This window comes from Rhinolophus hipposideros (assembly GCF_964194185.1).
Source record: "Rhinolophus hipposideros genome assembly, chromosome: 16".
Classification (NCBI taxonomy): Eukaryota; Metazoa; Chordata; class Mammalia; order Chiroptera; family Rhinolophidae; genus Rhinolophus; species Rhinolophus hipposideros.
In genome coordinates this window covers 46,943,835-46,963,475 of record NC_138062.1, presented here as the reverse complement: position 1 = coordinate 46,963,475, position 19,641 = coordinate 46,943,835, and the positions used below count along the sequence as shown (strand labels likewise).

Genomic DNA, 19,641 nt, shown 5'->3' with positions numbered 1-19,641 from the left:
TAATAACCTTCACCCTAGGGCGTTTATGAGGCTCAATGAAAAACTGCACCAGAATTGCTCAGCCAGGCCCAGGAACCTACCAAGTCCTCTGCACATGTTACTTACTGACTCTGTGACTCTCCAGGCCTCTGTCTGGGTTCTACACGTTGCAGCGCAGGCTCCCGTCAGAGCCGCATGGGATCCTCCGTGCAAATCCACTCATTTCTCGCCCCCAGTAAGTCACGCCACTCTTGTCATTCCAAGAAATCTTAATTTCTTTATTGATTTTTTTGACTCAACAATTTTTTTAAACTTTTTTTTTTCTGAAACGTTCTTGTTATGAGCCTTTTGTTTTATTCTCGTTAAATGCACTCGACCCAAAATTGGTTTGGCATATCGAAAAGGAGACCAAGGAGGGACTGGGTGTGTGTGTGGGGGGGAGGGAGGCCCGGATGGACAGAGAGAAATTGAGAGTGAGAAGAGGAACACAGACAGTGAGGAAGGAAGACACAGGGAAAGAGGTGGAGACACAGAGAAAAAGGAAGGCGAGGGAAACCAAAACAAACCAAAAACATAATTAACAAGATTTAAAAGCAAATGAATTCAGGAGCCCAAGGAAGGGAGTAGGAGAGGAAACCAAGACCCTTCCTTCTCTATACCGTCCCAGCTGGGGTGGGGGCATCAAGGCACCAGGTCTGGTTGGGGTGGGGGGGACACCTGGGCTCCTGGGGTTGGCTTTGCGCTGGACTGCAGTGGTGTCCAGCCCCACCAGGGGGCCCTGCCACACAGCTCTGAGGCCTGGGAACCCACCTTGGTGATTCTGGCTGGAATGAGAACCAAAGGACCCACTGCACCCTCTCTCTCCCTGCTTGATTGTCAGTGTCTGGAGAGATAAAAGGAGGGCTCAGCAGGGGCGAGGATGAGGGACTCCTTGCACGTCTCCAGTTCCCCTGGGAACTCTCCCACCCTGCCCTCTTGCAGTCCCCTTGCTGGTGTCAGAAGCAGCCTCCAGCCAGGTCCAGCTGGGCTGACACCTGGGCTGGACGACCACCTCCGTCTACCCTCGTCTCCCGCCAGCTTTGCACAGATCTCTACCCGCGCCTCCCACCATGGAGCTCCTGGCCTCCTGAAGCCAAAGCCGGCCACAGAGCTGGCTCCTGTGCTCCTCAGAGCCTTCTGGGCAAGACCATCCCCATCCTTACTTCTCCTCTCCGTCCAGACTCATCCATGATCTTCTGATGAAAGGGGTTAAGCCTTCCTACCAGAAGAAGCCAGAGATTGAACCCAACCCTGCCTTCTCCACACACCTGTCCCCCTATGCAGGACAAACCATCTTTGGTCTGACCCCTCCTCCCCTGACAGAGACAAGCCAGCCCCAGCTCCCCAGAAGGGAGGGGCTTTCTAGCAGCAAAAAGGGTCCCTCCAGCCACCTGTCTCTTTCCCCCAGTTCCTCCCTAAAGCCCCTCCCCCTTAACCCAAAGAAGTTCATGGCAGCAGCAGGCTGAGACCCGAAGATGTTTGAAAACTCATGGCACTTGTGAGAAAAGAGGGAGGGGCAAGAGACGAGGAGTCAGAGCAGAGGTGGAGGCCACCCCTGGGGAAATGGCAATGACGGGGCTGGGCTGGGGTGGCAATGGGACTAAGCTAACCCCAGAGTGTGTGTGTGTGTGTGTGTGTGTGTGTGCAGGGAAGGCCAGGGTGACAGGCCGGATAGGAGGGGGCTGAGAGGTACTCGGGAGACATCCCAAGCCTGGAACTCCTGGGGTCTGTATGTTTGGGGCTGAGCCCCATAACTTGGGAGTCCTACTCCAGGCCCTGGTACCTGGCTTTGCCTCCCCAGGGAGGGTGCAGGGTAGGGAAGGTGATCTCTCTCACCTTTGTGCCCTGCACCTTCCCCAACCTCCCCCGCCCCCCAGAGAAGTCCACCTCACCACTCCCAGCCCTCCCTCTTCACTCATACCCACCACTGTCAAATGCTGCTGCCCTCCTTTTCCTTCCGCTATCACCTCTCTAGGCAGGAAATCAGCCCCTCATCCCCAGCCCAGAGTTCCAGAAGCAATATACAAGAGGCAGGAACTCAAAGGGACAGCGCAGCCATCTTGGCAAAAGCATCTTTGGGTGTGAGGGGTGCCTCCCCTGGGCCACTGGGGAGCGGAGGGGGAAGACAGGCCCCTGGTCCTGGGGCAGGAGTGAGGTACAAGCCCCAGGAGGGCTGACTGATGCCAGGGGCAGGCAGAGCAGGGAAGGAGGCGACAGAAACAGGTGCCGGGAAGGAAACGGGTTCTTTGTTTCGCTGTTGCTTCTAGGTTTTTTTGTCTCTGAATTGTAAAAAGCTGCTCTGGCGCCCGCCCACCCCGGCTGGCGATGCACACGTACGGGAGAAGTCCTGGCTGCCAGGGCCCAGCGGCTGCTCTGCTCCCGAGGAAGCCGGGCTGGCGAGGCTGCAGGCTCCTGGTGGCTTCAAGTGATGAGATTTTCTTTGTCTTTTTTTTTTCTTTTCTATTTCGTTGAAATATTTACAGCAATGGGGGAGGAGGAGGAGAGTGGAAGGGGAAGAGAGCCCCCTAGGGAAAGATCCAAGCCCCGGACCCACTCCCCAGGGAGATCCAGACCCAAAATCTGCTCCCCAGATAGCCGAGCCCACAGGACTGGGAACTGCCCAAATATGGCCACCCCTGTGGGCTGGGGGCCCTGCGGGGAGTTGTGCTTCATCAGGAGTCACCCCAAGGGAGGGGGTCAGTGGGTGCACTTGAGGAGGGCTGAGGGGGCAGGCTTGCTGGGGAGGCAGGGATGAAGAGCAGAGGAAAGGAGCTTCAGAGAAAATTCCACCTTTAAACCACCAGCCACAAATGCACCATTCCTCTCACCCTGGGGCTTTCTCCTGGGCCAAAGGCCCCAGTCTCCAGGGAGCAGGGAACTGTAGTGCGGGAGGAACCTGTCCGTCTGTCCTCCTGCTCCTGGTGCAGCCCAGCATTTCTGGCTGCAGAAAGAGGAGTAGCTGACAGGTTCCATCCAGCAGGCTCTTTGGCCCAGGGATGCCAAAGCCCGCATTTCCCTCCAGCAGCTAGGAGTAGGGGAAGGGGGGAGTCAAGAGTGGGCTGCACCCTTCCAATTTCTCCTTCCTCACTCCCCTGGGGACCTCTTGGCTCCTCCTTACTGCAGTTCCCCCAAATCGAGCTGGTGCATGTGGCTGGTGGGAAACCCTGTCTGTGAACCCTACACCTCAGGTCCCATGGCAGAGCCTCCAAGGGGCCTGAAGGGCCTGTGGCCGAGGGGAGCCTGGAGAGAGTGGCCCACCAGCCACTGCCTCTGTCAGTCTCCCTCTCCCACCAGAGCCCTGCTCAGGGTTCCCTTCCTGGCCTGGGCCACCAGCCCTTGGTCCGTGAGGTCCCTTAGAGACTGGTGACCAGCTGCATCTGCCCATCCCCATCAGGCCCTGGCCCCTCGAGGCCTGGGGCCGCCAGGTAGCCTTCGTGGCTGGGCCGCCGCACCTGGTAGTAGCCCTGTAGGGGGTTCCGGGCCACCAGGGCCGGTGGGCGCGAGGTGTAATAGATTTCAGGGGGGCCAGGGGGCGCAGGTGGGGGTGGGGGCAGGGCTTCGCTGGGCCCCTCGGGGCTGCTGTCCGGGTAGGAGGGCGAGTCCCGCAGGTTGGCCCCGCTGGCGTAGAGGGAGTCCCGGCCCGGAGGGGAGGAGAGGGGCCGGCTGGTGGCCCCGTCCTCCGCCGTGCAGCTCTCCGACTCATCCAGGTCGCTCTGGTACAGCACCGACTGGGCCCGGGGCAGCAGCAATGGCTCCTCCAGGGCCTTGTAGAGAAGTTCGATCTCCGCCCGGTCAGCACCCCCGGGCCCGCCTGCCTCTTCCTCGCTGCCACCCCCTGGCACAGGTGGCACAGGGGGCTCGGGCGGTGGTGGGCCTTTGGCCCCGCTGCTGCCACCCCGCAGGTTGTTGTGCACCAGCTCTGAGATGATCATCTTTTCGAAGGCGGCAGCATCTGCCAGGTTCCGGCCTCGGGGTGGCTCAGGGGCCCCGTCCCCTGGAGGGAAATCCCCACTTCGCAAGGAGTAACTGTTGTTGAAGTTGCCGTTGAGGGGCAGCGTGTCCATGCCGCAGGCTTCCCGGCCTCCCAAGGGGTGCTCTGCAGGCAGAAAGGGGCTGCTCAGGAGTAGGGCCGGGCAGCAAGAGGGGTGTGAGCCGTGTGGCCTGGGGTGCCTGGCCTCACCCCTGCCCCTGGGGAGCGGGGTCTCCCATTCCCTCTTCCTCACTGACACTGGGGACACCCGCCATGCAGCAGGCTGGTGGAAGTGGGGGTGGAGACCAGTTTCCCGGGTCCCCTATCAGTTAGGGGTACAGAATCTCGGCAGCGTGAGGAGAATCTGGGTGTCTGGGTCCATTTCCTGTGCTCTGACCCTCATCACCTTCATTCCCCACCTGAGGCCCGAAGGCAACAGGAGCTAGCTGCCACGCCAGAGGCTGTGTGCGGATATGTTGGGGGGAGCACCCTGAGTTCTCCTCCCTAAGTGAGTGAGGCCATCTGAGGAGGCCACTGCCACGTTCCCCTCCTGGCCTCAGAAATGTTACCAAGCAAGTCACACTTACTGGGTTCTCGGTAGCTCCCTGAAGGTGCCAGCCAGGAGGGAAAAGAGAGAAGGTGAGTGGCTTAGAAGCCGAGGCCAGACCCCAGTTCAGGAGGTACGACGACAGCCCAAGTGAAGACCCCTCGGATGCAGGCCTCACACTCCCTGACCTGGGCTGTCGCCCTCTCCCACCACCAGATGCTCTCACCTGGGGAGTTGAAGACGGGGGGCGAGGAGGGATTGAAGCCCACTGACTCAGCAATGAGGGTGTTATAGGGGCTGGTGCCCCCACGGGGCTGCAGCACAGGGTTGGTCAGCAGGTGGTTCCCCATGGTACCTGCACGTGAGAACAGAGGTCACAGGAGGCCTGGAAGCTCCAGGGACTGGAACTGGGGGCCAGGGACACTGTCTCACCTCGGTTCAGGGTGGGGGTACTGTTGATGTCACCCGCCATGAAGGAGGATTCTGTCTGTTTCCTCACGGTGTCATTCCACATCCTCCGGATTCGGCTCTGGGGACATAGCCCAGACGTGAGGGGCTCTCGAGTTGCCCACCCCCCAGGATCTTTCTGAGACCACTCGCCTAACGAGCACTGCCAGGGACCTGGGCCGAGTGCTGCCCGCCTCTCAGGCCCGACACTCAGCCCCAGGGGGCCCTGCCTGTGCCCGGCCCAGCCCAGATACCTGCGTCCCTGTGTAGTAGCGGGTGTTGCTCCGCATGGCTGAGGTCTTGAGTGAGCCGTGAGCGCCCCCAGGCGGGGAGCGGATGCAGCAGTAGGAGTGTCGCAGGCACTTGCTGTACTCCTTGTGCACCTGAGGGGCGAGGACAGGCAGCTGGCAGCCAGGCCCCCACCTCAGCAGCCCAGAGACCAAGCTGCCAGTGGGCACGAGAAACCTCACCGTCTCCTGTACCCCAGCAGCCAGCGGGGAGATAGACTGTCTCTCCTCACTTAAGCCCATCCTCCTTTCTCCACCTCCAGGGATAGTTTCTCATCCATTCAGTGACTCAACAGCTCTTGAATGAGCATCGCCTCCGTGCCAGGCACAGTACAGAACCAACCAGACCCAAAGCCCGACCTCTCGGAACTGCTATCTTAGACACAACGTAGATGCCATCAGTACCTAATGGAGGATGTCTGATGGTGACAGACCCGTGGCTGAGAAGGGGCTCAGGCAGTGCTGGCTGGGGTTGTTTGCAATTTCAAATAGTTCAGGGGAGGCTTCACTGGGGACACATTTCGGCAAAGACCCGAGAGAGCTAAGGCAGCAGGCCCTGCAGATACGTGGGGAGGAGCAGGGCAGGAGCCCTGAGGAGGGTCCCAGTATAGGGGCCTGGGAACAGAGAAGAGAATGGCTGGAGGCGGCTCCTATAAGGAAGGGACTGTCACTGTATGTGAGGTGGGGGCCGTGCGAGGGCACTGCTTTTGACTGTGTGTCATGGGGGACATGTAAGGATGTCACTATCCCTGTGTGTCCAGTGGGGGCCACCAGATGGTTTTGAGCGGAGCAGGGATACAGTCAACCTTGCAGCAGGACTCTGATCACTGCTCTCTTCATTCCCCGCCTTCGCCTTACCCACCTCGCTGCCCCCCCCAGACCAACAACAGTCTGACGGGCCCCCCACTGCCTTCAGGACCGAGTATACAAATGCCTTGGCTCAGTTTCCATGGCTTGAGTCTTGAATGCCCTCTCAACATTCCTCTGCTTCTGTTATCTCCATTTATTTTAACATTTACATTTTAACACACTTTATTTAAAAAGGAAACTTTCTATCCCCACAAAACTCACAGTTCGTTCCGTAACTATTAAAGTAGGAAGCGTACGTCTGGGTGGTGGCCTGTCATTTCCCTCCACGCCGCGGAGCGCCTGTTGTCACGTCCCTGCCTGAGCCCCCCAGCTCCCCAGACCTGCCCGGCTTTCTCACTCCTCCAGTCTGTTGCATCTTGCTGCCTTCCAGAAGTCGCCACATGTGGCTGAACTGTCCCCGCCCCAAGCCCGTCCTGCCCAGGCAGCAGACAGGCCCCTGCAGAGGGGAAGCGCCGGGTCCCCTCCCTGAGCGCACCTTCTTCTGTAAGGCGCAGTGAAAGACAAAAATGAAGACGCCCTGGAAGGCGTTGAAGGTGGTGAAGAGATAGGCCATGACCAGCGACTCCTTGTTGATGAACAGGAGGCCAAAGGCCCAGGTGAGGCCCAGGAGGAACAGCAGCGCGATGGCCCCCAGGGCCCAGGATCTGGGGGGGGAGAGGGCCAGGGATGAGCAAAGGACCCGCCAGCGGGGATGCCTCCCCCTCTGGCCTCTTGGGGTGAGCAGGCCTCCGGGGGACGGCCGCCCAGTGACACTTGAGCCCAGCCTGGGCCTGAGCCAGGCACAGGTCGGCAGTCGGGGTTTGGGAATGAATGGCCAGCCCTTTCCCTGCATCCTTCATCCTTTTGGCCTTATTTCCAGCTCCTGAACTATCTATTGCTGCCTATGTCTCTTTAAGTTACCCGGAATTGGACTCACTTTTTGAACTCAGCTTCACCCTAAGAAGTCATGTCCCCCAAACCGGAGGATGGAGGTGCTAATGCCATGTACTGCAGTAATAAAACACCGTCCCTGTCCTTAAATCATATTGTGTGACACCACAGGAAGCCCAGTGTGGGGTTCTAGGGGACAGGGATGCGGGCAGAGGGGTGCTCACTTAATGTTGTCGAGGCGACTGGAGTCGGGCTTGAGCACAGACGAGCTGCGGACCATCTTGTGCAGGGTCACCATGAGGAAGACGAGGTTCACCTGCAGCGGCAGGGGCGCTGGGCTGGGCTGCTGCGCGGCCTTCTGGGCAGGCTCAGCCCGACCCCCTCCCTCAGGGCCTCCTCTGCGGGGGGGCCTGTCCCCTGGTGCATGGCTGGCAGGATGGGGTCCCCAGCCTGACTCAGCAGGGGCTCGGATCACAGCTCCGGGACGGACAGGCCTCGGTGCTGGAGCTGGAGCGCTACAGACCCCTGTGCTCCCACCTTAGCCGGCTGCTCAGTCCCCAGGGTTTGCAAGGGCTCAGGGAGAGTGGGGCTCAGCGTCAAGGCTAGCCAGGGGAAAGGACAGAGGTGCAGTACCAGGGCTACTACCTTCCGACTTACCACGATAACAAAGGAGACAGGCCCGATAAAGCTCCAGATGAAGTAATTGTCTACTCGGAGCCAGCAGCTGTAAAGGAAGCAGGGCTGGGGTAGAGAGAGCTGGGGGGTAGGGTGCTGGCTTCCCTCCAACCCCAGGAGCCCAGTGTCCTGGAGCAGCAGGGTCCTGCTGCTGAGCAGGAAACCAAGCAGGAGAGACGGGAGGGGGGCAACTCACGCCTTCTCGGTGCCATAGCTGCGGTAGTCAATGGCAGCCGCGATGCCCACCACCAGGGCCGGGAAGCAGTAGCCACCCAGGTAGTAGTACTTGGTACGGGAGTACTCGCTTTCGAACACCTCCACCAACAGCAGGTAGAGGTGCACGCCCTCCAGGCACAGCCACGAGAAGGCAGCCAGGAAGAAGTAGTGCAGGAGGCCAGCGAAGATGGGGCAGGCAATCTGCAGGATGGGTGCCACACGTGAGAGGCTGCGGGGCTCGGCCGGCGCTCCTCGCGCCCCCCACTCCTGCCCCAGGGCTGGCCCACCTCATACTGGGTCTTGTCTATGCCGACCAGGAAAAGCAGCTCGGCCAGGAAGAGGTTGATGCACAGGTTCTTGTGGATGGTGTTGCGGTCCGTCTGCAGTCCCCGCAGGAAGCAGAATGTGGAGATGCAGATGGCCAGGCAGACCAGGGAGATGACGATGCCCACCCACGTGATGACCGACAGCAGCAGTTCGTTGATGCGGCCCTGGTACTGGGGGGCAGCGGGGGGCACTCAGTGCCCTTGCTTGTGGGCAAGGCCTTGGGCCACAAAGAGCACTGGTACAGCCCCCCTGGCCCCCCAGCCAACTTGCCAGCCCCCACCCCTCTACAGGCAGCACGCTCACTTCCTCATGCTCTGGAAAGCGTGTGGAGAGATGACAAACGTGACACCAACTTGCTTCTCCAGAGTGCCTTGGCAGAAGGTGGGACCATGACCAGAGAGAACCAGACGTGTGGCCTCATGCCCTGGTGGCCCCCCATGCCCACGAAGTTGACCTTCCCTGGCACTGCCCATGCCGCACTCTATGATGCCATGCAAAGCCAGGCCAGCAGGCCCGCCCGGAGCAGCGCAGCAGAGCGCTGGCCAGCTTACGATCTCGCGGTGAGCCATGAGCACGGCAAAGTTGGTGAGGTGGCTGCAGGCACATGTCGTATGGGTCTTGTTGGATTCCACCAGGCGGCAGCCTTGGGTCGACCAGTAGCCCAGCATGGACCGCTCCGAGTAGTTCCAGAAGGAGCAGTTAGCATTAAAGTGGTTTTTCGCCTGTTATGTGGTGGTGACCGGGGAGTCAGATGTGGGGAGCCCCCCTTAAGCCCTCACACCTAGCTATGGGGATAGCAACAAACCTGGAAAAGTGCCTGGGGCTTCAGGCGGCTGTCTGAGATATCTGGGGACAAATGGCCAAAGCTGCTGAGGTGGAGGTTGGGGGCTGGTGGCCCAGGGAGGATTCGGAACTTGCTCTTGGGGTATATGAACATGCAGTGGGGGGAGTCACGGGGGAAGCTGAGACCACCATGAAGGGCGGGGTACACCTCAGCTCACCTCTAGGTGGGCCACGGTGAAGATGACAGGGTCCATGAGGAAGACTCGGCTCGACTCCTTGTTGATGGACGCTGCGATGACCTGCGAGTTCACCACCAGAGAGGCGCCTCCCGGGCCACCCGTGCTCGCTTCACCTGCCAGCTTCACCGTGGCGTTCTCGGTGGACAGGAAGAGGCCCAGGTTGTTATAGAGAATAAAGACAACTTTGACCACCCCTGGAAAGACAGGCACAGTGGGGTGTGCCGTCAGCCCCTGGCCAGCACACCTTCAGCCACCAGGACCTGGCTTCACGAGGCTGCAGCCCAGGCAAATGGGGCTCAGGGAGCCCTTCCCTGGGACCACGGCTCAGCTGTGGACAGTGCCAAACAGCAGGGCAGTAGGCTGGGCTGGGTCCCTGGGCACTTCTCACTTGCAGTGTAACCTCGAGTGAATCCCTAACCTCACTGAGCCTTAGTCTCAAACGGGACAATCCTCCCTGAGCTGTGAGGACCAAATGCTGCTGCACAGGAGTGAGCCCTGCAGACTGCAAAGTGTCCTGGGCTCTGTGGGGCTTTGGGTCCCCACACGCTTGAGCAGAGGACTTCTCTGTGTGTTGTTACAGGTCCCAACCTTTTCTTGGACCCTTCAAGCCCATAAAAGCTGAGAGCCACTGTGGCAAGCACAGCCAGCGTGGGGCCGGACACTGACCGTTGCGGCTGTTCTGCTTGATGGTGTTGGCCGACAGCTGGATGGAGTTCTCGCTCGGGTACTCCTGGGGGAACACCAGCTCCTGTACTTGGCCCTCCGTGTTCAGGACCGTGACCTCCAGGACTGTGGGGACAGAGGATGATGCGGTTGGGGACTGTCTCCAGTCCGGAGATCCGAAGTCAAAGGCCAGGGTGCCAGGGCATCCCCCATGGTCTTTGGAACAGGCGGACCCCACGGTTCAAGGTTTGCACCCTGAACTTGCCACAGTGAGACCGCAGCACTCACCCACATTTTGCTTGGCAGCCAGGAAGCGGGCCGGCTCCCTGACATTGTCAGCCAGCAGGAAGGCACCCTCCTCCAGGACGTCCAGGAGCATGGTGGCCGTGTGCACCTGTTCCGTGGCATTCATGTCCTTCCAGGACTCGAGAGCCTCCGGCCGCAGCAGGTTGTCCACTGTCTCCACCACAGCCTGCACGGGTTTGGGGGGGTGCACTGTGAGTCCCCCCACATCCTCCAGTCCATCGAGCTGGGCTCTGCATCCCCTCCTCTCAACCTCCGTTCCTCAGTGCCAAGTGGAGCCTGTCCCACCGCCCTCGGCCAGCAGGAGCCCTCTGGGCCTCACCTTGATGTAGTCCTTGCAGGTCCTCTCCCGCTTGTGCATCTAGGGAGAGATGGAGGCGCTGACAGGCCCGGCCTCCAGCCCCACTCCCTCACCCACTCTCATTTGTCTGCATCTGCCACCAACCTGGGGCTGGGCCATTAGCAAGAGTTGTTCCTAAGGGATCCCTGACCCCCAGGACCATCCAGGGCAGCCTAGCTTGAAGGTACCAGGCCAGAATCTTCCCGAGCCTCTGGGGCAGTGCCCACTGTCAGCCCCACTGCCAGCCCCACCTTATTGTAGTTCTTGCCAGCCGACTCGCGCTCGATGGGCCGCAGGGCCTGCAGCTGGGCATCCAGGATGTCTAGCAGCTGCTCCATCAGCTTCACAGAGGAGGACACGTCCCCTGCATAGATGGAGCCCCGGGTGTGGCGGGCCAGCTCGCTGGCAATGTTGGCTGCATTCTCCCCACTCTTGATCTGTGTGGGGGGACACGGCGGTGTCAGGGGCCATCGTGCTTCCCCCACAGTCCCTTTGCACATGCCTAGCCTGGTAGGCCCTTCTCACTGCTCTCTGCTGTCCCTTCTCCCTGTCAGCCCTCTTCCCCACTCTGTAGGCCAGGGAGGAGAACCCACAGTCTTTTCTCTCAGACCTGTTGCCCAATTGTCTCCCTCTGTCTCCCATTGCTCCATGGCCCCCGCTGCACCCTGCGCCCAGCCACCCAGGGCCCAGTGTGTGAGCACAGGTGCCTGTCTGGGAGGGGCGGCTGCTGCTGGTACCTTCTGGGCCACCTGGTTGACCCAGGGGGAGGTGCAGTTGCTGAGGTCAGGGCCCCGGGGGTTCCAGAGCCCCAGAGCTGGTAGACACTGGAAGGAGGCAATTCCTGCAGGGACAGACAGACAGGAACAGAGAAGGGGGCCACAAGGAAAGAGAGAAGGACGGGCCAAAGGAGATGACAGAGGGAGACAAGTGGGAGAGGAAAGTGGTGAGGGGAACATGGAAGACCAGACATGAGGTGGACCAGACAGTCAAGAGAGGTGTCACTCTGAGGTGACATAAGCTACCCCCCATTTCCCTAAGCTCTCCCTCTTGGCTCCCCTTCCATCTTTACCTACCCAAATTAGAACTTTCTAACCAAGGCCAACTTGGAAGCCCCCTCTCCATGAAGCCTCTTCTGACACTGCCCTCAAGCCCCTGGAGCATGTGGTCCCGGCCCACCCCTCCGGAAACTTCAGCTGCTGTCTCCTGCCACCAGCTGTTGCCAGGGCTGTTCCATCTCAGCCCTAGGCTGGAACCCACCCAAGTCACCTCTGTGGGCTCCTTGCAGGGTCTGCCTGGTGCTTTGCATGTGGCAGGTGGTCAGCACTGCAGGGAAGGACAGGGGACAGGATGACTGGGGACTAACTGAGCTGCTACTGTGCCCTGGGAGCTCTGCTGGGCTCTGGGGACACAGCTGCAGCTACCAGGCGTGACCCCTGCTGCATAAAGCCCACGCACTGGCAGGGGAGATGGACAGGTAAGTGGACCTATGCTAAGATGAGTGGTGGGCGTGTTCCCTGTCCCTTCCCTGGCCAGGCCAGCAGTGGCTACCCCCCAAACCAGCCACAGTGGAGGTGACCGAGGCCTCTGTACTCACCTCGAGTCCCCTTGGGGCAGGGCCTCTCCACCAGCATGCCCTGCTGGGTGGCTGGCCACTGGACCCGCCGTACCTCTCGAGGTTCACAGAAGAGCTCTGGGGACACATGTAGATTGGGGGCTGGGGGCCGCCTGGTGCTGGGGGCCGGGGCTGTGGCCGGAGGCAGGTCAGGTCCCAGCTGGTTGATGGCACCCACTGGGTGCGTGGTGAGAGGTGCCCGGCGGAGCGGGGTGGTAGCTGCGGGTGAGGCCGTGCTGGTGAGGGGCGTGGGCCGGACTGTGGTGGTCGTGCTGAGGGGCGGCGAAGTGGCTGGACCTGGAATGCAGAGGGAGTACGAGAGAAAGTCACTCCCATGCTCGGGCCCCACCACAGTGTGCCTGGGCACCGGGTCCCTGGCATCCGAGCATCTTTCTTGCCACTGAAGTGAAAAGGTGTCTTTGGTCCTCACTGGGTCTGGGAGTGGATCCCCTCTGCATTCTCTCTTTCCACACAGGTCCCTCACACCCGTGGGACCATCTAAAGCATCAAAAGGCAGTAAAAATTCACTCGTGTGCACTGTGAGGTCTGAGAGAGCAACGAGAGAGGACAGGCCAGGAAGGGTGTGAACACCACCGCTTCTCATTCTCACTCTCACTCTGGTCTCTGGAACTCTCCTTGTCCCTTTCCTCAGTTCCCCATTAGAAAATGAGGCTGGATTAGGTCAGCCTCCCTGGAGCTCTGGGGCTGCTCAGAGCTGGCTCAGGGCAGCTAAGGGGACAAATGAGACTGCAGAGGGGCCTTCATCAACATCAGCAGTGTCTGCCTTGTTCTGTTTTACCCGATATTTCGGCTTCCACCCAAGATTCTGGTTGATAAAAGTTCCACGGCTAAAAGTGCACAGGACCCTGGGAAAGGCAGTGAAGCTCCGTGATTAGGTCCAGAGTCCTGGGGCCAAATCCTCAAGTAAGTTATTCCCCAACCACCCAGTGCCTCAGTTTCCTTATATGTAAACTGGGGGAAGTTAACAACCCCTGTGTCACAGACTACAAGGATTAGACGAGTTAGTTACCAGCTGCTAAGTGCTTAGAACAGCTCGTGCTGTGTGAGTGTCTCCGACCTTCAGAGTTCCCCCAAACCCACCACCTCCAGATCCCTAAGAGCTCCCAGCGTGCACCCCCACTCCCGGGACCAGTGAACACGAGTTGTCCTCACCGGCACTGGGGTCGGGCGGCCCAAACTCCAGGCTATAGCGCACGACGAAGTAGTTGTTCCAGACATAGAGCTGGTTGTCGCGCGGGTTGTAGTCCACAGAGGAGACGAACTGGTAGGGGTTGGGAAAGGCCAGGCTGGCGGGCTCCTCGCGGTTAGCGTTGGTGTTGAAGGCGTAGTCCACGCGGTTGCCCGCGGCCTCGCTGTCGTCGTCCACGTAGACGGAGCGCAGCACGTAGAGGACGCCGCACACCATGAAGGCGTTGGAGGCCGAGCGCTTATCGTAGCCGGTCTCCCACGTGCCCTCGAAGCGCAGCGTGTAGGGGTTGAGCTGGCTCACCACCAGCCGCCCGTTGTTGCCCTCGGTGGCGTAGATGACCCACAGTCCGTTCTCGTCCACGGCCAGGTCGATGTCGGTCTTGCCCCCCCAGCGGTAGGGCGACGTGTCGTGGTAGTTGGCCGTGTTGATGACCGTCTCCCCGCTCTTGATGCGCGTGCGAAGATCGTACTTGACGATGTTGCGCGTGCGCTCCTTGTTGTAGAAGACGGCGCCGTCGTAGACCACGAAACCCGTGCCGTCCACGCGGTTGGGCAGGCGGTAGGTGGTGGTGTGGCGCGCGGCCACGTAATCCTCCCACGAGGCGTACTCCGTCAGCGTGTCGGTGCGGTAGGGGATCCACGGCATGACATAGATGCGGTCGCCGGCCTGTAGCGGGTCCTTGCACCACGCGCCGGACTGGTGCTCTGACTCGTGTGTGGAAGTGGGCTCCAGCACCTTCTGCAGGGTCCCTGGGCACACGAAGACTGGGTGGGCCGGGGTGGGTGGGGAGGAAACAGGACAGGAGAAGAGGTAAGGGGGGGGCGGGAGAGAGGGGAGAGAGAGGCAAGTTGGTCACAGGGTCGGGCTGGGGGAGCCAGGCTGTCCCCTCCTGCTGCTGCAGTCACGGTTGCTTGGTAGGGCTGGTGATGGGAAGGGGGTTTCCGGGCTGGGACCCCCCGCCCTGCCCAGCTGCCCCTCTCCCTGGAGATGTCAACCCTGGAGGCCATTAAGAGCAGGGTTAGTGGGGGGGAGGTAGTGTCCCTCTTTCCTTCCCTGGCTGCTAGAGACCCCACAGGCTGGGGATAAGGAGTTTGGCAAGAGCCCTCCCAGAGCCGTTCTCGTGTGCCTTAAGCTGGGCAGAAAATTCTCCTCACTGCAGCCACTGGCTGGTGGCTTTGAGGTTTCAGGGACTCAGCCCCCTGCCCCTGCGCCATCGTCTCCGCCCCCTACGGAAGAGCTAGAGTCCAGGGTCCCATCCTTCACCAATCACACCAGGACACAGTTTTGTTTTGTTTTTTTTAACTCCACTTTCTTCCTCCTGCAAAAATTGCAAGGTAGTAATGTTTCTGTACCCACTACGGGTGTCAGGTCGATGTCAGTCTTGCACCCCCATACCAGGGTGGGGGAAGCACCCAAGATTCCTGATGCAGCCTGTGCCCCCCACATGCAGTACCCACACAATCAGGAAAGGTTTTTGGAAAAGTTCAACCCCTCCCCAAGGCACCCTGCCCCAGCCGGCAGGGTCTCTCATGGGGTTTGTTCAGCAGCAGGCACTGACACTGGTGCACAGGGATGGGAGGATGACATGGGGGGAGGGGACTCCCCGGGAGAATTGGGGAGGGGAAGGAGAGCTGCGTGGAGGGAAGAGAGACAAGGTGGGGGGGCCTCAGCAGAGGTCCTGGCTCCAAGGGAGGCACACTGGAGACCACCTGGGAAGAAAGGGTTAGTGCTGGCAGAGGAGAGAGGGGGTGAGCAGAGAATTCACTCCAAGGCCCAGGCCGGACTGAGGGTCCCTCGAGGGGCAGTCCCAGGTCCAGCTCAGAGGGGGCAAGGGAGGGAACCAGGTGCTAGGATAAAGACCCAGCCCGCCCCAGCCAGGCCCACCACCTCCCCTGTCCCGACCCCGATTTACCTGCAACCATCCCCGGCTCGGGAGGAGGGACCAAGGCAGCGCTGATGTCAGAAAGGTGGGGGGCCCCGCCCCACCCCCCCATTCCCTGAAAAGGAGGAAAACCTCAACTGCATCTCGTTGGCCCCGGCTGGCCTGCCCACCCTTGCCCCGTCACATCCCAGTACCACCTACTCCTAGCCTCCCCTACTGACCCAGTGGAGGTCTGGACTCTCACGGTCAGTGGTCAGGCTCCCCTCCTCCTCCCAGAGTAGTGACGGCCAGAGGCCCCTCCATCCAGGATAGCTGGGGCCTCCCTCTCACTTCCCTGCTAGCAGAACCCACAGACAGGCCAGGGTGAGGGTTTGCAGTGAATTCTCTGCTTCTGCTTGGCCTGTGACCAAAGCAGCTGGCCCCAAGGGGGAGAGGGAGGGCTGGGACCTGGCACTGGCTTGGGGGGCAGCCCAAGGGTCCTCAGGCACAAAGCAGGCAGGAGCATGCCCTGTTTTAGGAGGGGGAGGGAAACCCAGGGTACAGAGGTGGGCTGGAAACAGAAGGATCCTGGCTTGGGCCCTTGGGCTCCACCATCTCCCTGTCCCCATCCCTGAGGTGTTGGCCTGCACCTTCTCTCCAGGACACCTGGCCTACACCCATTTCCTCTGTGCCCAGGACTCCCCTCTCCCCAAGCCAGGGGGGCCACCTGCCAGCAGTGTGTATGAGGGGAGCGGTGGGAGGTCTCAGAGTCTGACCTGGTCAGAAGGGCATGGAGGAGGAAAATGTGGTTAGAGGTTACCCCGGGGTAGAGGGAAAAGATGAAAAAGGGTCTGCCTGGGGCCTTTGCCAGCAAGGACCCCTCCCTAGCACCAAGCTCCCAACACCTCCTCTTCCACCCCCCACCCACATATTGAAGAGAAAAGATCCAGGGCTTCGTATCCAAACCACCACCGGGCCTGCAAGAAGAGTGTCTGGTGCTGGGTGGGAGAGAGACTCCGGGAGAGAGAGAGGGAGAGAGTGGTGGGGTGCTGTGAGGGGCAGACTGTGGCATGGCTGCCCAGGCCTCTCTGAGATGCGGGAGAGGGGCAGGAGGGAGGGGAGCAGCTCGGAGGGACCCCGCCCCACCTCCCTCAAAGGGGATGCTCCTCAGACCACCGTAATTTCAAGGCAAGAGATTGGAAAGGATGTCTCACCCAGCACTGCCCCTTCTGCCAGCCTCAGAGCTGTCAATTTCCCAAAACTTTCAGAGGAGGAAGCCACCATCCCCAACATCCTGCCCTCCAAGCCCTTCAGCGGAAGCCCTTGCCCACCCCCCATGATGGACAGCCCTATCCACCAGAGTTCTCCCATTCCCCTGCTGAAGGTTAAAGCCCCAAGAAATTACGGTGCTCCTAGAAGACCCAGCCTACACCACCCCCGCCCTCCCCCCTGGTCCTCTAACCACAACAGCCCAGAAGAAACCCTGACTGCAGCTTCGCAAGTGTTTCAGAACCAGAGGAAAAAATCACTCCCCCACCCGCACTCCCCACACCATGAGGCCCACCCCCACCCCCTTGCCCCAATTTGGCATGATGCCCTCCCAGGGCTAGAGACAGCTTATACCCCTCCCCAGGGCTGGGCCCCAGCTGGTTGAGGATGGGGGTTGGGGAGGGGAAACTGGCGCTCTGTGCTCCAAAACAGCTCTGGGCCTTGGAAACACCAAACCAGAAGGAACTTAAGCCACCAGGAGCCCGAGGGATAGGACGAATCTGCTCCCACAAAGGAAAACAAAGGTGTGCCTTCCATCCCACCTCCCCCACCGGGAAACAAGTTACTAAAGTTGGGGCAGGAAGAAGAGAAGAGAAAGACGCTTACCCGGTGCCCCCCCACCCCCGCCCCCATTTGGGAGCCAGGGAAGAGGGTCCCCACCCACCCCTGATGCTTACAAACTTCTCCTGAAGGAGGCAAAAGAAGTATGAGAGAAGGCCAGGTCCCCCGGAAGGGCCAGGGACTAGGAAGCAGGGACAGGGAGAAAGAGAGAGAGAGAGAAAAGAGAGAGAGAGAGAGAGAAGGTCCTGCCCGTGCTCAGAGAGGAGCTTCTTCGGGTGTCTGGAGGGTGGAGTTCCCCGTGGCTGGACCAGGGCTGGCCCCACCGGGAGGACACCGGAGTGGGGGCTAGCAACTGGACCCAGTGGGGGGTGGGAGAAGAAGGGGCCGAGAGGGGAGGGCGGGTCACATAAGTATGGTACAGGTAAAACAAAGTGTGAGTTAGGGGTTAGCATTGGTAACAGTGCGTTTACCTTTCTGCTCCACTTCTACTTTAAGCATCGGAAGAGAGAGAGAAAACAAATTGAAAAAAAAATGTGCAAGAAAAAAAGAGAAAAAAAAAAGAGATTAAATTGCTTTTGTTTCTTTTCTGGAAACACGCCCCCTTTTCCTTTCTTTCCTTACTTCTGGTTCCCCAACCCCAATGTAGCATCAGCTCAGCCCCCACCCCCCAAGTCCCTTCCTCTGGGGTAGGGTCAGGGTGAGAGGTTGTTGGGGAAGACAGTCACAGGGAGGGGGAGACACGCAGGAGGACAAAGACCAAGAGTGACACAGGGTGAGGCGGGAACAGGCAGGCAGGTGGACCATGGCCTCATATGAATGGGCACCCTCAGTGTAGCGGGGCAGGGGGGGAGTCCCAGCTGAGAGGCAGGCTCTGGTTAGGGGGATGCCAGGGAAGGAGGGGGAGAGGAACCACTTAGATCCCCTCCCACCCTGCCTGCTGCCCTCCCAGAACCAGGGCTCCAGGGGAGGGGGTTCAGTGCCTCCTAGGCCCTGGGCACTGGGAGCTAAGAGAACGTGCTGAACTCCTTTCGTGTCTGTGCTGGCCCTGCCCGAGTCCAGCTGGGTTCCCCCAAGCCCTCACAACCCAGAAAAAGCCAACACAGACAGAGGCTGGTAGAGCTGGACACAGAATGACTGAGAGGCAGACAGGCAGAGCCCCCGGGCATCAGAGAGCTGGGGTGGGGTGACAGAGGCGGCTGGGGTGGGGAGACGGCACAGACGGGGCAGGACAGCAGGTGGGGGCACAGACAGACTCCCACGCTCCCCCAAGACTCAGTTTCTCTGCCAAGTCCCGCCCCCGGGGGGCCCAGAGCCAGGAGCTCCATGCCACCCGCTGCCTGGTGAGCTGGCGGCACCTGGGGGAGGAAGGGGCCACGGTTAGACTGTGCTCAGCTGCAAGGCAAATGCATTGTTAGTCGGGCCTGTCCAATGTGTGTTTGTGGTATCCCACATCGTCACTGCCCCCTACCCACGGCAGCGCCTGCACCTCCCCCCTGCCCCGCCCACACCAGCACGGGGACCACCCCAGCCTCTGAAGCCCAGGGCAAGATGGATGCCATGGCTGCATCCCTCTAGGCTCTGTACCCCGGCCCCTCAGGAACCTCTGACCAGGGCCAGGCTCTCCTGCCACCTCTCTGGAGGTGGAAGCAGGGAGTTCTACAGGGTTTGGCTGCCTTCCTAGCGCCTCATCCAGGGCCCGGCACACAGGAGGTGCTCAGCGAACATTTTGGGGACAAGTGAGTACCCAGTCTCCCTGTTCTGGGGCCTATCTTCCACCTTCCAGTTCTCTTCCTCTGGAACCAGGAACTAGCTCAGCCTCCAGCTCTGCCTGCCTGGGGCACACATGGCCCGGCTGTGCCCCCCACACACCCACTGTGTGTGAGTCGTGTCTTCCCCAGGGCTCAAGCTAGCTCTCCCCCATCACACTGGGGGCTGCTCATCCCCTGCGCCGACCTGCCTCCCTCCTGGTCCCTGTGGGTTACGCCCCTGCCCACACCAGGCTGTGGCTCCAGGAGGTCTCTCCGCCCCAGGCTCTCTAAACTTTTTTCCTGCTTCTTTACCTGTATGTTGTCCACTTACTTTGGACTCCACTTGGACCAGGGGATTTTCCTCCTGCCCTTTATCCTGTCTGCCTCAGGAGGAACTAGGTTCATCATCTTTCATTAGTTTTATTTTTGATTACCAACAGCAATGATAATAATTGGCAGTTACAACAGCAATAACTACAAGTGCCCACATTCACTAGGTGCCAGGAACTTGCTAGGCACTTCCCGAGCAATCTTTTAAGAACCCTGTCTATAGATGGGGAAACAGGCTCAGTGAAATGAAGCACACAGCTGGCAAAAGTAGGCACCACTTCCTTTGCACTTATGGCTCAGGGAACACAAGGAGTTTTACTCCTGGCGGCATCCAAGGGAAGGTGTCTGGTCCTTTCCCCACATCACAGATAAATATACCAGCTTGAAAGGGCACCTGGACCATTACTGAGCACATCCTGAACGAGGAGCAGGTCTGAGGGCTGGAGGGTGAGAATGTGGCCTGTGCTACCAGGAGCACATTCTGAGGCTGGCCCT

The 19,641-nt window shown here is 60.0% G+C and overlaps 1 protein-coding gene across 4 annotated transcripts in view; it reads right to left on the bottom strand.

Annotated features, from left to right (window-relative positions):
- Window positions 1–240: 240 nt before the first annotated feature.
- The window catches only part of ADGRL1 (adhesion G protein-coupled receptor L1), a 43,877-nt gene continuing 24,476 nt past the window's right edge, over window positions 241–19,641 (bottom strand). The window contains exons 3-23 of one of the 4 annotated variants that reach the window (XM_081077565.1): window positions 17,539–17,553; window positions 15,290–15,374; window positions 13,341–14,141; window positions 12,150–12,464; window positions 11,293–11,396; window positions 10,807–10,992; window positions 10,538–10,576; window positions 10,201–10,384; window positions 9,916–10,038; window positions 9,229–9,443; window positions 8,779–8,949; window positions 8,188–8,397; window positions 7,881–8,101; window positions 7,667–7,733; window positions 7,234–7,325; window positions 6,615–6,783; window positions 5,237–5,365; window positions 4,968–5,064; window positions 4,762–4,890; window positions 4,576–4,593; window positions 241–4,114 (exon numbers count right to left, since the gene is read on the bottom strand). In XM_081077565.1, the coding sequence (XP_080933691.1) occupies window positions 3,372–4,114; window positions 4,576–4,593; window positions 4,762–4,890; window positions 4,968–5,064; window positions 5,237–5,365; window positions 6,615–6,783; window positions 7,234–7,325; window positions 7,667–7,733; window positions 7,881–8,101; window positions 8,188–8,397; window positions 8,779–8,949; window positions 9,229–9,443; window positions 9,916–10,038; window positions 10,201–10,384; window positions 10,538–10,576; window positions 10,807–10,992; window positions 11,293–11,396; window positions 12,150–12,464; window positions 13,341–14,141; window positions 15,290–15,374; window positions 17,539–17,553 (4,113 nt within the window). In that variant the 3' untranslated portion in view covers window positions 241–3,371. Of the gene's footprint in view, window positions 4,115–4,575; window positions 4,594–4,761; window positions 4,891–4,967; window positions 5,065–5,236; window positions 5,366–6,614; window positions 6,784–7,233; window positions 7,326–7,666; window positions 7,734–7,880; window positions 8,102–8,187; window positions 8,398–8,778; window positions 8,950–9,228; window positions 9,444–9,915; window positions 10,039–10,200; window positions 10,385–10,537; window positions 10,577–10,806; window positions 10,993–11,292; window positions 11,397–12,149; window positions 12,465–13,340; window positions 14,142–15,289; window positions 15,375–17,538; window positions 17,557–19,641 lie in introns of all 4 variants that reach the window. The other 3 variants (XM_081077562.1, XM_081077563.1, XM_081077564.1) reach the window with 3 other exon arrangements.